The sequence below is a fragment of the Phodopus roborovskii genome, unplaced genomic scaffold, assembly GCF_943737965.1.
Source record: "Phodopus roborovskii unplaced genomic scaffold, PHOROB, whole genome shotgun sequence".
NCBI lineage: Eukaryota > Metazoa > Chordata > Mammalia > Rodentia > Cricetidae > Phodopus > Phodopus roborovskii.
Genome location: NW_026126485.1, coordinates 11,071,122 through 11,085,068, shown reverse-complemented (window position 1 = coordinate 11,085,068; position 13,947 = coordinate 11,071,122). Strand labels below are relative to the sequence as shown.

At 42.0% G+C, this 13,947-nt stretch overlaps 2 protein-coding genes across 2 annotated transcripts; one reads left to right on the top strand and one right to left on the bottom strand.

Annotated features, from left to right (window-relative positions):
- Positions 1-92: 92 nt before the first annotated feature.
- Positions 93-6,969, top strand: Tubal3 (tubulin alpha like 3). Its single transcript, XM_051194710.1, has 4 exons — positions 93-194; positions 2,056-2,299; positions 4,108-4,260; positions 5,710-6,969. Exons 1-4 carry the CDS (start codon positions 93-95, stop codon positions 6,648-6,650), a joined length of 1,440 nt encoding a protein of 479 aa, XP_051050667.1. The 3' UTR covers positions 6,651-6,969.
- A 6,173-nt stretch (positions 6,970-13,142) lies between these two features.
- Ucn3 (urocortin 3) lies at positions 13,143-13,717 on the bottom strand. Its single transcript, XM_051194802.1, has one exon. It carries the CDS (start codon positions 13,709-13,711, stop codon positions 13,220-13,222), a length of 492 nt encoding a protein of 163 aa, XP_051050759.1. The 5' UTR covers positions 13,712-13,717; the 3' UTR covers positions 13,143-13,219.
- Between the last annotated feature and the right edge of the window lie 230 nt (positions 13,718-13,947).

Below are 13,947 nucleotides of genomic sequence, written 5' to 3'. Positions count from 1 at the left end.
AGATAAGGATTTATAAAGCTTGTTCAAAATGGAATGTACTGTTTTGAATGTCATATGCCAATAGATGTAGGGCTATTAGTTTCTTCTAAGTGATGTTGAGGTTAAGTTCACAGCCATTGTCACAAGAAATTGAGAGCCCCACAAAGATACAAGATGAAGTTCAAAGTATTGAACCTGAAGCAAAGAAGTCTACGGTATTGCCATGTTAATCAAGATGAAGGACAAGTTTCTGATGTTGCTGAGCATGGCAGAGTCCAGATCAGATTGCTGGGGTGGGGCAGGTCAGGGCTCTTGACCTCATCCTCTGTCTTCTCACTGACACAGGCCTGGCCAGCAATTGGGTGGTCTGAGGTCTGTAGTTCAGTTCAGACTTTGAGGCAGACATTTGTGCTTGTCTCTCAGCTTACAAGGCCAAGCAGCTTGAGAGACTTGAGGAAGTAGAAGGCAGTGCAGGTTAGGGCAGATTTGGTCTAGGACAACTGGCAATCAAAATGCAGCAGCTTAATGTCAGATATTGCTGTAGATTTCTAGGATTTAACTTTCTCTTTCTCTCTGTTAAAAAGTAGTTAATATATTGTACTGGTAGTTTTGTGTATCAACACAAACTGGAGCCTGAGGAAATGCATTCTTGAGATCCAGCTGTAAGCCATTTTCTCATTTAGTAATCAATGAGGGAGGACCCAGCCCATGGTGGATGGTGCCATCCCTGGGCTGGTGGTCCTGAGTTCCATAAGAAGGCATTGGTTTGGGGTCAGAGAGCAACTTGAAATACTTCTGATTCTCTCTTTCAACCATGCAGATCTGGAGATAAAACTCTGTTCTTCAGGCTTGGTGACAAGCACCTTAACCCATTCAGTTTCCTCTTTGACTTCTAATTTTTATGAACAACGACTTGCTTGTTTTGAAAAATAAGTAAAAATTTCTAATAGTTTTAACCTTAGAATATTCTTCTTTGAGGAGAGCACATATGAATAACAAAATTTCAAGGCATGAAGAGATAACATCTTTAGTTTTTCTTCAATGAGTTTTACTATTTCACTAAGTTAGTCAATTTAAAATTTATTCTTTTCTAATAACTTTTTTTCTGGGTAAATTATCCTAATGTAAACACCCACTTATGACACCCACACTTTACCCTTAATTATAGTTATGCGTATGTTATATAAGCCTATACATATACAGTCTTAACTTAATTCTTCATCCAGCACACAGTATTAGGCACTTTATTTATAAGGTAGAAAAACTTTCAAGACATTTTTTATCTTGTTTATTATGACTGTGTGTATGCATGTATGTATGTGTATAATGTGGATATATGAGGGTGTGTCTGTCACCAGCCATGTGTGGAGGTCAAAGTGTAGCTTTGTGGAGTCTGTTCTCTCAATCTATATTCACCTGGGTTCCAGGGATTCAACTCAGGTCATCTGGATTCCAAGGCAAATGGTTTCCTCACCAAGCTGACTCACCAGCATGAAAGAATTTAAAGTACTATTTTAGTCCTTGGTTCAGTTTTCCATGAAACATGGCTGCTCCTTGGAATTTGGTTTTCATGGAACACTTTTGTGGAGATGGTTATATTCTTCCACTTGTACGTGTGTTCTAAGGATTATATTTGGAGTGTCAGGCTTATGTGGCTGTCAATTGCTTTTACCTGCTGAGATACCTAGCTGGCCCCTTTGAGGACACTTTAGATCAGTGGTTCTCAAGCTGTGGGTTGTGACCCCTTTGGGGAGGGGGCAGTGAATGGCCCTTTCATAGAGGTCACCTAAAACCATTAGAAGACACATATACTTAGGTTATGATTCATAAAAGTAGCAAAATTACTGTTATGAAGTAACAACATGGTGGGGGGGTTCATTATAGCATGAGGAATTGTATTAAAGGGTCACAGCATTAGGAGTGTTGAGAACCACTGCTTTAGATTACAATGAATTTCCCTTGTGATTCCTAAGCTAGTTTGGCCTTTGTCATTCCTAATGACAGTAGTAACACAATAGTGCTTGTGTTGCCTAAGCTTCTTTCTACTCTACTCTAACTCACTGTGGTTTATTCCAGAGGGAGTGTCTCTCCATTCACATTGGTCAAGCTGGTGTCCAGATTGGGGATGCTTGCTGGGAACTGTATTGCCTGGAACATGGAATCCAGCCAGATGGCTTCATTCTGGACAGTCAACAGGATCATTTGGAAAATGCTAAGACTGAACATAGGAATGCATCTTTAGATACTTTCTTTCATGAGACAAGAGCTGGAAAGCATGTGCCCCGAGCGCTTTTCATGGACCTAGAACCAACAGTTATAGGTAATCTAAATTTGACTTGCTAGTGCCTTAACCAAGTCCCAACTCAGACAAACCAAGCAGGTGAGATTAAGGGAGTGTGCTCATCTATATGAATGGGATCATGTAGACCTTTCCCAACCTCAGTACCATGACAAACATACCCAAATGGATGTTAGTTCCTAATTTTTTATTCATCCACATACTTCAGCAGAATATTAAATCCTTTTCCTGGGTCTGAGAGCAAAGCTAGAAGCTTTTGCAAAGAACCTGTAAACTTGTCATTATATTCTACAAAAGTTGAGTATTTGAAAAATTATTCCACATAAACAAGGTACCATATAAATCTTAAAATTTTGGGGAAGATAATGCTATTTAAAAATTTTGCATTTATTTATTCTCTCTCCTTCTTCCTCTTTCTTCCCTTCCGTTTCTCCTTCTAGCACCCTCTCCCCTCTTCCACCTACATGTGCAAGGGCCATTGTGGTGCTTGTGTGGGGGTCAGAAGTCACTTTGAAACAGTAGTCTCTCCCCTTCTGCCATGTAGATTCCAGGGATCCAGCTCAAGCTGCCAGGTTTTGTAACAAGTTTTTAACCCCACTTCATCAACTTGGTAGCCCAAATGCTATTTTATAATTAACAGTGGCGGACTTCTCAATATCCTGTCCTACAACTTCTAAAATGGAGCTAGAGAAACATTGGAGATAGAAAGGAGGCACTGTCTTCAGAGAGCAGCTGGAGAGGAGGGTAGGTTCAGATCTGATGTATATTAGTTATCCATTCCTACATAACAAACTCCCTTCAAATGCAGTGGTGTAAGAAAGTAGCAACCATTGTTTTGTTCATGAATTTGTAATCTGTGTGGGGTTCAGAATATACAAATTCTTACTTTTCCACATGATTCCAGATTCAAAGATTCAGGTGGGAGCCAGGGAACTGACATGTCAAGTTGGTGTTCTGAGTCCTGAGCCATGGGTGCTGCTGGGGCTTCGGGCTCTCTTCACAGGGCTGTCTTAAGATACTTTGACCTCATCATAGCATGGTGGTCAGGTGCCAAGGCCAAGTATCCCATGGATATAAGGCGTTCATGGCATTTGTCATCCAGCTCTGTGAGTTACATAGTTCCATTTTACCTGTTCTTAATGAGTCAAGGTACTTATGAAGATGCAAGGGAAGGGCTATGGACCCCACTATACCTTTTAATGTATAATAGGAAATGTTTTGTAACCATCTTTGGAAAACAGTCTGCTCTACTAGAAAAATGCAATCTGTCTATATGAGTTGATATCCTTATTAGAATAGAGTTAGAACACACAACAAATTAATGGGACAAAGTGGATCGATGCTAATAAATATTAATATAGTGGAAATATTAAAAACTTTATTTAAATGGATAGAGTAAAAAGGGTAATTCAAAAGATTCTTATATACAGGTTAAGTACTGCTCTGCAAGGTGTCAGGAACAAATAAACGCTAAGCAACTATTGGGGATGTAGCTAAGTTTTTTACAATGCTTGCCTAACATGCAGGAATCCTGTAATCAGTTTTTAAGCTCAATATTAAAGCAGATATAGTGGTGTACATCTGTAATTCCATCCCCCCAAGAAGTGGAGGCAGGAGGATGAAAAGATCAACATCTTTTGGAATACATAGTACCTGCCTACCAACATCAGCAAAAAGATTTCTTCGTTTTACTAAACTAAGAAAAACCATTTCTGCAGAATAAATTGCATTCCTTTGCTGTAACCTGGGAAAAGGACAGGGACCTCAGGGTTAGACAGGGCCAGCAGTTAAAGTGAATGCAAGCACTGACCACACCTCCCTCTCTGCAGATGGAATCCGTGTGGGAAAGTACCACTCACTCTTCCACCCAGAACAGCTTGTGAATGGAAAGGAGGATGCTGCAAACAACTACGCTCGAGGTCGCTACTCTGTGGGCTCAGAGGCCATCGAGCTTGTGCTAGAAAGAATCCGAAAGCTGGCAAGTAGCTCTTCTCCAGCTATGGATGGGTCCTGTTGGATACTTGTGATCGTGTGGTAGTATTCACCAGCCTGACTTGCTGCCACCTCCCCTCCCCTCCCCTCTCACCCTGGGCCTCATGGGATACTTGAGGGGAGGGTGTCCTGATGTTGGCTTTGGTTACACTGTTACATGGGAATCCTTTACAACTGTCAGGTGACTCCCCTTTTCTCTTGTTTCTACTTTTGCAGCGTATGTCTCTTTCTCTCTCTCTCTCTGCATTAGCATACACTTTCAAAGCTCTCTAAAATGTATTATTTTCCAATAGTCACTACCACTTGTGAAGATGACAAGGGCAAACCTTTTGTGACGGATACTTACTGCTCTTTCTAATAGCTCTGTAAAAGTTTGAACTTGTAGATCATTTGTTAAGTAAGTGGTTTGGTGTAATCACCAGTAACACAATGCCTTTCATATCATCCTGGATATAGTGTATAATAGTGTGAGCTTAAGAAGGTCCTTTGTCTACTATGGAGGGGATTTTATTTTTTCTTCTTTTCTTTTCTTTACTATTGACAAAACCTTCAGATCATATGTAGATAAATTCATGGAAAACAATTAAAGATAGCCAATGGCTTCTATAGGCTGAGCCTCCCTTATCTGAATGATTGGGACTAAAACTGCTAGGATGGGTATTTTCCCCAGGTTTTGGAATATTTACATTTATATGGATGTGTGTGTGTGTACATATATGCATACAGAATTTCATTCATATATAATATATGAATTTTAGAGGATCCAATAAGTCTAATGTAAAATTCATTTACATTTTGAATAACCCTTGTAGTCATAGGCTTCGGGCAATTTTATGCAGTACTTTCAGTGTGTCTGTGTGTTGACTGTTACCCATTGTTATGAGCACTGACATGTAAGAGGATTTTGGAGCATTTTGAAGTTTGAAATTAGAACTGCTCAAGCAGTGGTGAAGCTCTAAAGCCTTCCCCAACTGCAGAAGGATCATTCAGGTATATTTCACAGTAGCTATGTTTGTCGTGAGCTGACAATGCAAAAGAGGCCAGTCCGAATAACTTCCTGTCTGTATTTGTATACACAGGTACATGTGGGGACCAGGGAACCCCTTGCCTGTTGTTTCTCAGATTCCATCTACTTTGTTGTTTGTCTGAGACAGGGTATTGTGTGACCTGGTCCCGGCCATCCAGGATTGGATGTATAGTCATCAAACCCTGGTGACCTGACTACATCAATTCATGACCACTTCCCCCCCCCCCCCTTGTTTACAATGTAGCTTCTGAGGATCAGACTCAGACCTGCATGCTTATAAGGCAAGCCCTTTCCCAGCCTGCTTTCTGAATCTTTTGTTCTTGGGAACTTCTCTTCTACCATTACTATCTAGTTCACTAACTCTGAATGTATCTGGTGGAATTTTCACCTTGTGTGTTCTTTCTACAGGCAGAACAATGCAGTGGACTTCAGGGATTTTTGATTTACCGAAGCTTTGGAGGAGGCACAGGGTCAGGATTTACATCTCTCTTGATGGAGCGACTATCGGTAGAGTATTGCAGGAAGACAAAATTGGAGTTCTCTGTCTACCCATCTCCTAAAATCTCCACTGCTGTAGTAGAACCTTACAACACCATCCTCACCACTCATTCTACCATAGAACACTCAGACTGTACCTTCATGGTGGACAATGAGGCTGTATATGACATCTGTCATCATAAACTTGGTGTTGAACGGCCTTCCTATGCTAGTATCAATAGGTTGTTAGCACAGGTGTTATCTTCCATTACTGCTTCACTCCGCTTTGAGGGGCCTTTGAATGTGGACTTAATTGAATTCCAGACCAACCTAGTACCTTATCCCAGAATACATTTCCCCATCACAACCCTTGCCCCCATCATCTCTGCTGACAAAGCCTACCAAGAGCAGCTCTCTGTGCCTGACATCACTGCTGCTTGCTTTGAGTACTCCAACCAGTTGGTCAAGTGTGATCCTCGGCTTGGGAAGTACATGGCTTGCTGCCTGCTATACAGAGGAGATGTGGTCCCTAAGGATGTGAATACAGCAATTACAGCCATGAAGTCAAGGACTTCTGTTCAGTTTGTTGATTGGTGTCCAACTGGTTTCAAGGTGGGCATCAATCATCAGCCACCTACAGTGATGCCAGGAGGGGATCTAGCCAGGGTTCAGCGGGCTGTGTGTATGCTGAGCAATACCACAGCCATTGTGGAAGCCTGGGCCCGCCTGGACCACAAATTTGATCTCATGTATGCCAAGAAGGCATTTCTGCACTGGTACATCACAGAAGGCATGGAACAAGGGGAGTTTATAGAGGCTAGGGAAGATCTGGCTGCTCTGGAAAAAGATTATGAGGAAGTAGGGCTGACCTTTTGATATAAAGATGACCATGCAAATGAGTGCTGCTGAGTTAAAATGGCATGTTTTGTTCTCAAGCTATTATATGCCTAATGAATAAAAGGAAAGCAACAATCAAAACAGCAAGATCCCAAAATCTGCATTAAATTAAATACATCAATATCAACAGTATAGTCATTTTCTTGTGTAGAGTAGAATTCAGCTCTGCTAACTGAGAACCTTCTGAGGATTACAGTCATTTGAACTACTAGGTCTCTCCTAGGTAGAGCTATTTTGTTACCAGTTTTTATGTCACAGCAAAAGCCTGACTTTATTCTTTGCCCCTCTACCTTAAAAAACACAAAACACCAAGCAAGTGTGGAACCTTAATGTTTCTGTTTTTCTTTTCCTGTATCTAAGCTGGAAAACACAGATTATGAATGCTATTTCTGTATTATCTATGTATTATACATCAATTAAATCACAAATGCTCTCAGATATTTCTTTTTCTTTCTCCAAGTATAGGCTTTAATTCATTAGTTTGCTTTTCAAACAAATGAACAAGCAAGCAAACAAATAAACAAGAATACTGTTGGCATTTTTAGAATTTGGGTATGAGTATCCTGCAGGTAAGAAACTATGTAATCCCCTCTTCAGTTGACCTGTACAGGATGAGGGTTGTACTTGTTTTTCATGTGTATGTGTGTGTGTCATATGTACATGTGTATGTGTGCATGTCTGTATGTCTGCAAGGAATATGGGTGTGTGGGCATGTTCATGTGGCAGCCAGAAGCTGATGTCATGTCTTTCCCAATTTCTCTTCACTTTATTTGCTAAGGTCAAGTCTCCCCATGAACTGGAAGCTTAGCAATTTAGCTAGTCTAGCCCTGTTTTTGCTCTCAGGCGCTGGACTACAGGTGGGCAATTGTGACCACTTGATATTTCTGTGGATACTGGAGATTTGAACTCTGTTCCTCACACTTGTCCTGCAAAGCCCTTTATCCACTCAACCATCTCTCCAACCCCAGAAGGCTTTATTAGCTCCTTTTATTATTGCTATGAGGACATATTTGACAAAAGCAACTTAAAGGAAGGGTTCATTTTGGCTCACGGTTTAAGGGGATAAAGTCTATCACAGTAGAGAAAGCAACTGTAATCCTTGTTTCATGCATAGAGGGTGGCATTCTGCAGCCCTTCTCCCTCTCTTCCTGCTTTTATATTTACCTGCTCACTCATCTGTGGTACTACCTGAGCCTTAAAGGGGGTGGCATGAATGTCTTGTTTAGCATCAAGTGTTCCATCAGACGCCTCTTCACACTGTCTTTCCCCATTGGAGACCTTTCTGGCTCTCTCTTGCTTTTTATTTCACAGACACATGATCTGAAATGTGACTGTCCACACTCTTATCTCTAAGTTGTATTTCTCTGTTAAGTCTTACACAGACTTTACTTTCTAGACACATTCCCCGAGATGCTCTGTGTACACTTAAATGCTTTCTTCCTAAAATATCTACTATTTTCCTGAAACATGTTTTTCCTTTAGTGATCCCTATGTCTCGTTGTGCCATTATCTTGCAACTGACACAGATTCTAAACAACACTGTTAGTTTTTACTACCTTCCCTGATTTTCTAATATTATAGATAGAACCAGCTACTGTTGTTTCTGCTTCGGTAATTTTTTCAGAGTCTATCTTTTCTTATTTGAACCATTAAATGCCCTCCTCTTGAGAGTTTTCTTGTCTTCCTAACCCGCCTCCCACTGCTCCATGGCTGAGCGTTCTGAAGCACAGCTTGCATGATCTTGCTTCCTTGCCCCAGGATTTAATGACTTACCATTTCTTAGACATACAGTACAAACTTCTACACATGACAGGTTGTGTCTTTCCCAACTCATACCAACTACATTTCCACCCCTGTCTGTTCCAGTAGTCTCATACGTTCCAACCAAGACAGTTTCTACCCATTTTTATATACTTGATGTAACTCATACTTTAGACTAACTACAATTCAAATGTCACTTGTTCCCTGCAACCTTGGAATTCTGCTGTCTTGTGTCTTCTTTGAATAAACAGAGCAATCTAGAGCCTTCATTCACTCTGATCCAGGATTTAGGGATAGCAGGTTATACTATGGAATCTCTCTTCATTTACTATAGAGTGCTTTACAGTTTACTTTTTTTTTCTTTAATGCACCTGTTAGCTTTTTTTCTTTAGCCACTGGAGGGCACTAGTGAAGTACATTCTCTTCTCTTCTCTTCTCTTCTCTTCTCTTCTCTTCTCTTCTCTTCTCTTCTCTTCTCTTCTCTCTCTCTCTGTCTGTCTGTCTGTCTTGTCTGTATCTCTCTCTGTGTATCACTCTCCCTACCTCTCTCTCTTCCTCATTTCTTCCTTCCCATGGAAGAACATTTGTAGATTTTATCTTGTTTTAAAATTTAACAACATAGCAATATTCAAATGAATACTCTTTCTTAAGTTTTTAAACAAAACTTGTGAATCCCACTATTTGTAAATCTGGTTTGCCCTTTCTCATGTGTATGTATGTGGCATGTGTGCTTATATGCATATGCAACACTCATGTGGGAAAATGTGTGTGTGCAAGTGATGTTCCTATGTGTGCACACGTATGTGGAGGATGGATGCTGTATGTGCCTTCCTTAATCACTCTCTCCATTATTTATTGAGGTAAGGTCTCTTAGATGAAATTTCATGCTTGTGTGTGCGCACATGCACACAATAAATGGAATTAAACTAGAAAGAGTGTTATACAGCATAATGAATGAATTGCACCCAACTTAGTGGCCCCTCTCAACACTTTTTCATATGTCCATGTCACCGTTGCACATTTTTGAACCAGACATAGTAACCAAAACCTGCTCATAAAGAGGAGGCCTGAAACCTTTGTGCATTTCTACATTGATTAGTAATTTCCTTCTGCTTGATGGAAGAAACCCTAAGTGACCCCCTTCAAACTATTATCCCTAAGAGGGTACATGACCATTATTAGAGAGTGACACCATCTCTGAAAGGACACAGACACTGGGTAATTTGTGGAGCTTCCTTACCAGTTAATTGAATTTTCATGTACATCTGTTTTAGAGAATAATTAAAATACTGTGTCTTAGGAACATGGCAAGTTATTATCTGTCAGGAGCTCATAGAATTTTTGGGCACTCAAAGCTCCCATTGCCACCGACTGATCACCAAGGCTGCTAGAGTAGTTAAAAGCTCTTTAGCCATATAGCAGCTTGCCACTGAGTTGAATTGCTATGTTCTTGCAGCTGGCGAGGCTATTCCTTACCCATGTATCTGTTTTCCTTGAACTGGGGAGAAATCAGGAGGACCAGGGGACTTCCTCCTGTTAAGACAATTGTTGATGCCTGTCCTCCAAAGTTACCCAGCGCAAAAGTGAAATTTGCCATGATAAAAGTGATGGTGGTCTATGGATATGGCCAGTTCTTACTCCCCTCACCCCCATGCATTGAAGGCATTGGGACCAGCATGCTTAGAGGCATTATTTAATCTCAAGTCAGGGTTTGAGTGTGCAGGCAGACAGAACTCTGGAATAGGAGCTCTCCAAAAGGGAATCTTGTGATGAGTTTCAAACTTGGACAACCCTCCGAGTTCATGAATTATCTGCACATTTTCATCATCTGTAAACTCACATGTTGGGGACATACTACTAATCCCCAGTTCCTATATGCGGCTCTTTTTGATGCCCCTACATTTATAGTTCATTTGAGTCTCGTGATGGCGCTGTGAGGTGCAGGGATGGCTAGTGTTTCTAGTGCTTCTAATACTTTCTCTGGAAAGTTCATGGACAAATGAATGTGACTCTGCACTTCACAGAGGCCTTATGACATAACTTCAATCTTCTAATGGTATTTTCTACTTGTGTGTCTCTATGTCCAACATCTCCCCTCATAGGACACTGGTCATACTGAATTAGGGCTCATGCTACTCCGGTATGACCTCATCTTAAGTAATTATATCTGTACTGATTGAGGAGCTAAGGGATCAGGGATTCCAAATGTCAACAGGGTAAATAAGAGCCACAGTTCAACGATTAGAGTGAGAAAACTTGACAGCCTAAACATTTGATAAAATTCATTTAAATGCTGAAACCTCAAAGAAACCACACAGTGGGCCATGCCTAAACCATTCAGCCACATTTCTAAGCTGATTTACTTCTTTATTTTATTTTATTCTTTGTATGTCTTTCACATCATGCCTCTTGATCTCATTTATCTCCTGCCCCACCCAAAAATGAAACAAAATAAAATTAAGAGGAAAAAGGGGGGGGTGTAAGAAATGAAAAAAGGAAGAAGGGGAAATATTGTCATGGAAACTGTAGTGTGATTAAGTGAGTAAATCCCCTTATCTATAGATTTTTACATGTGGGTGTTTATCAGAAAGGATCACTGGTTTGGTTCGAGGCCCCTGGTCTCTACTGCACTGTCAATGCTGGATCCTGACTGGGATTCTTCCTGGACATCCTATTGCTGCCCTGTGTCTTAGAGATCCTGCAGCCCTGGGTCTACAGGACTGACTTGTCTTTGTCTTTCTCTCTCTGTGCATGTATTGGACATTTAATCAAGGGCCTTGCACATAACTAAGTAACCATTGAACTACAACCCCAGCTTCATTTTTATTTCAACTTTACCTCTGGTAGTGGTGTTGATGTTTGGGGTGTGTGTGTGTGTGTGTGTGTGTGTGTGTGTGTGTGTGTGTTATGTTTTGTCACTCAGAAATTCATTTTACATATTAACGATTTGTCACTATGTGGAAGTCAATAGAATAAGTCTCTTTTCTGAGAATCTGACCATTGAGTCTTACTGCAAGGAAACCACAGAGTTTTTAGTGTAGTCCAGTTTTGGGAATATTTCGTTTATATTAAATATTCCCATTTTTGAATCCTTCATATAAATCCATGAATATGTATTATTTTACACAACTGCTCTCACTCTCAAGTTCACCATTAGTAGCACTGAAGAACATTGCCTTCTTTCCAAATTTGCTTCTGTTATTCACTTAGTCTCTTGGCTTTCAGATAGCAGAAGCCTCCCTTTCCATCACAGAAACATCGGGATCTGCTGCAGTGCCCTGCACAGTACTGGGCAGGCGGGTTCAATGAGAGTCCAATGAAGGGGTCAGGGATGGCTCAGTGAGTAAAGGACTTGTCATGTGTGGTGGTTGGAGTTAGAAAGGCTCTTATGCTCATATGTTTGAACACTTGGTGCCCAGTTAGTAGAACTGGTTGGAAAGGATTAGAAGATGTGACCTGACTGGGAAAAGTGTGTCACTGGGGGCAAGCTTTCAGGTTTCAAAACACATTTTGTCACACACTGTCTCTGCCTCCTGGTTCTGTCTCAGGTATTGCTCCAGTGCTAAGCCTGCCTGCTGGCATGCTCCCCACGATGACTTCTTACCTTTTGAAACTGTAAGCACCAAATAGACTTTCTTTTATAAGTTGCCATGAGCACAGTGTCTTATCACAACAACAGAAAGTAACTAAGACACCATGCAAGCTTAAGGACAAGACTTTAGATCCCCAGTGCCAACATAAAAATGCTGGGTGGGCATGGTGGCCTATAATCTCAGATTCTGGTAGATGGAGACAGGATCCCCAGAGCAAGCTGGATACTTTTACTATCTGTGTCAGTGAGCTCTGGATTCACATAAGGGATCCAACCTCAGTATATAAGGTGCAGAGTTATTCAGGAAGACAACTATATCAACCTTTACCTTCACCATGCACACACACATGTGGGTACAGCCACCAATACACAGGTGCCCCCTCAATGCTAACTTGCTTAAATATATGCACGTATACCACACACACACACACACACACACACACACACACACACACACACACACACATAAATCTCAACAGGGAAATTAGTGGCTCTGTGCTCTAGTGGACTGTGGAGGAATTCGGAATGCTATGGTCTCCTGCTCATCCACAGCCTGATGCCCACTCTGAGACAAATCCCAAATTATGCTTCTTCCGTGGGACCAGCTTACAGAGATGGCTTGAGATGGAACTACAAAAGCTGACCCTGCTCCTGGGAGGGACGGCTGATTGACCTCTTAGCCTAACCTAATTGACCTCTTAGGCTAACATCCCTCATTAGCAGTTCCTGTTCCAAGATCAGTTTGAAAGAAGAGAAGTAGAGACAAACAGAATTTCAAGAAGCCATTGACTTTAATCCAGATGGGGACAGAGGGCATATATTTGGTGGCACGAGGATGAGCTGTGACTCTTCTTGTACCTGCCTAGGCATGGGTGGATCGGGGTTGGGGGTGGGGCTCAACTGTCTTTCATTACGCCTGTGGACAACAGGAAGGAGCTTGGAGAGGAGGGGCACTGTGTGAAATTAGCCTGTTGCCCCAGGGAACGAGAAAGCACATGATATAGGGAGAGACACTAACCTCCATCATCTGCACAGGCTGAACAATACTGAACTTAAGTGAATATGTACAAGGGGAGAAGGGAAAGCAGCTTGGAAGCAAGAGTGGATCAGAGGGGCACAGCAGTCCTTTGAGATCCCTCATCCTCTCCTCTGGAGCTCTTGTCTCCATGCGCTGCCCTCACTCCTGGCCTGTGCTTTACTTCTTCCCGATCTGTGCCATCAGCTGAGCATTGGCAGCTGCCTTGGCTCGCAAATTCCTGGCCTTGTCGATGTTGAAGAGGATGTTCATGATGTTAGTGGGAACATCAAGCGACAGAGTGAACTTGGTGCCCCTGTCGCTTTTGGCCTTGTCCTGGTACAGCTTCCCCTTGTGCTGCGCTTGAGACTGGTATCTATACCGCGTGCTCCCAGCTCCACCTGTGCCTGCCGCCACTGCTGCGAAAGTTCTTTTGTTCTTGCCATGCTTCTGTTCCCCCTCTTCTCCCAAAGGGTCTTGTGGGGGCAGGTGGTCAAAGCTCTTCTTGCTCAGCAAAGGTACATCCTCCAGCTTGTTCTTCTTGACCTCAGACAGGGCTGTGTTGAGGCAGCTGAAGACTGGTCCAGCATTATAGAACTTGTGGGAGAGGCTTGTCCCTGGGGCCCCGAGAAGCAGCAGTAGGAGCAGCAGGAAGTAAGTGGGCATCAGCATTGCTCCCTGTGGTAGAAAAGAAGGACGTGGAGATAGGTGTGAGAGGGACTTAGGCCTGAGAAGGACATGGGTAAGGCCCAATAAATCATTTCTAATGTTCTTCTGAGAGGTTTCTCAAAGTTGACCCTCAAGACAGGTTCTTCCTCCTTAGAACCAGGGAATCAAAATAAAGAGCCTAGCCCTGTGTGTTTTAGCACAGCCTTCTGACACGGTATGTATTATGTCCTAGACGCTTG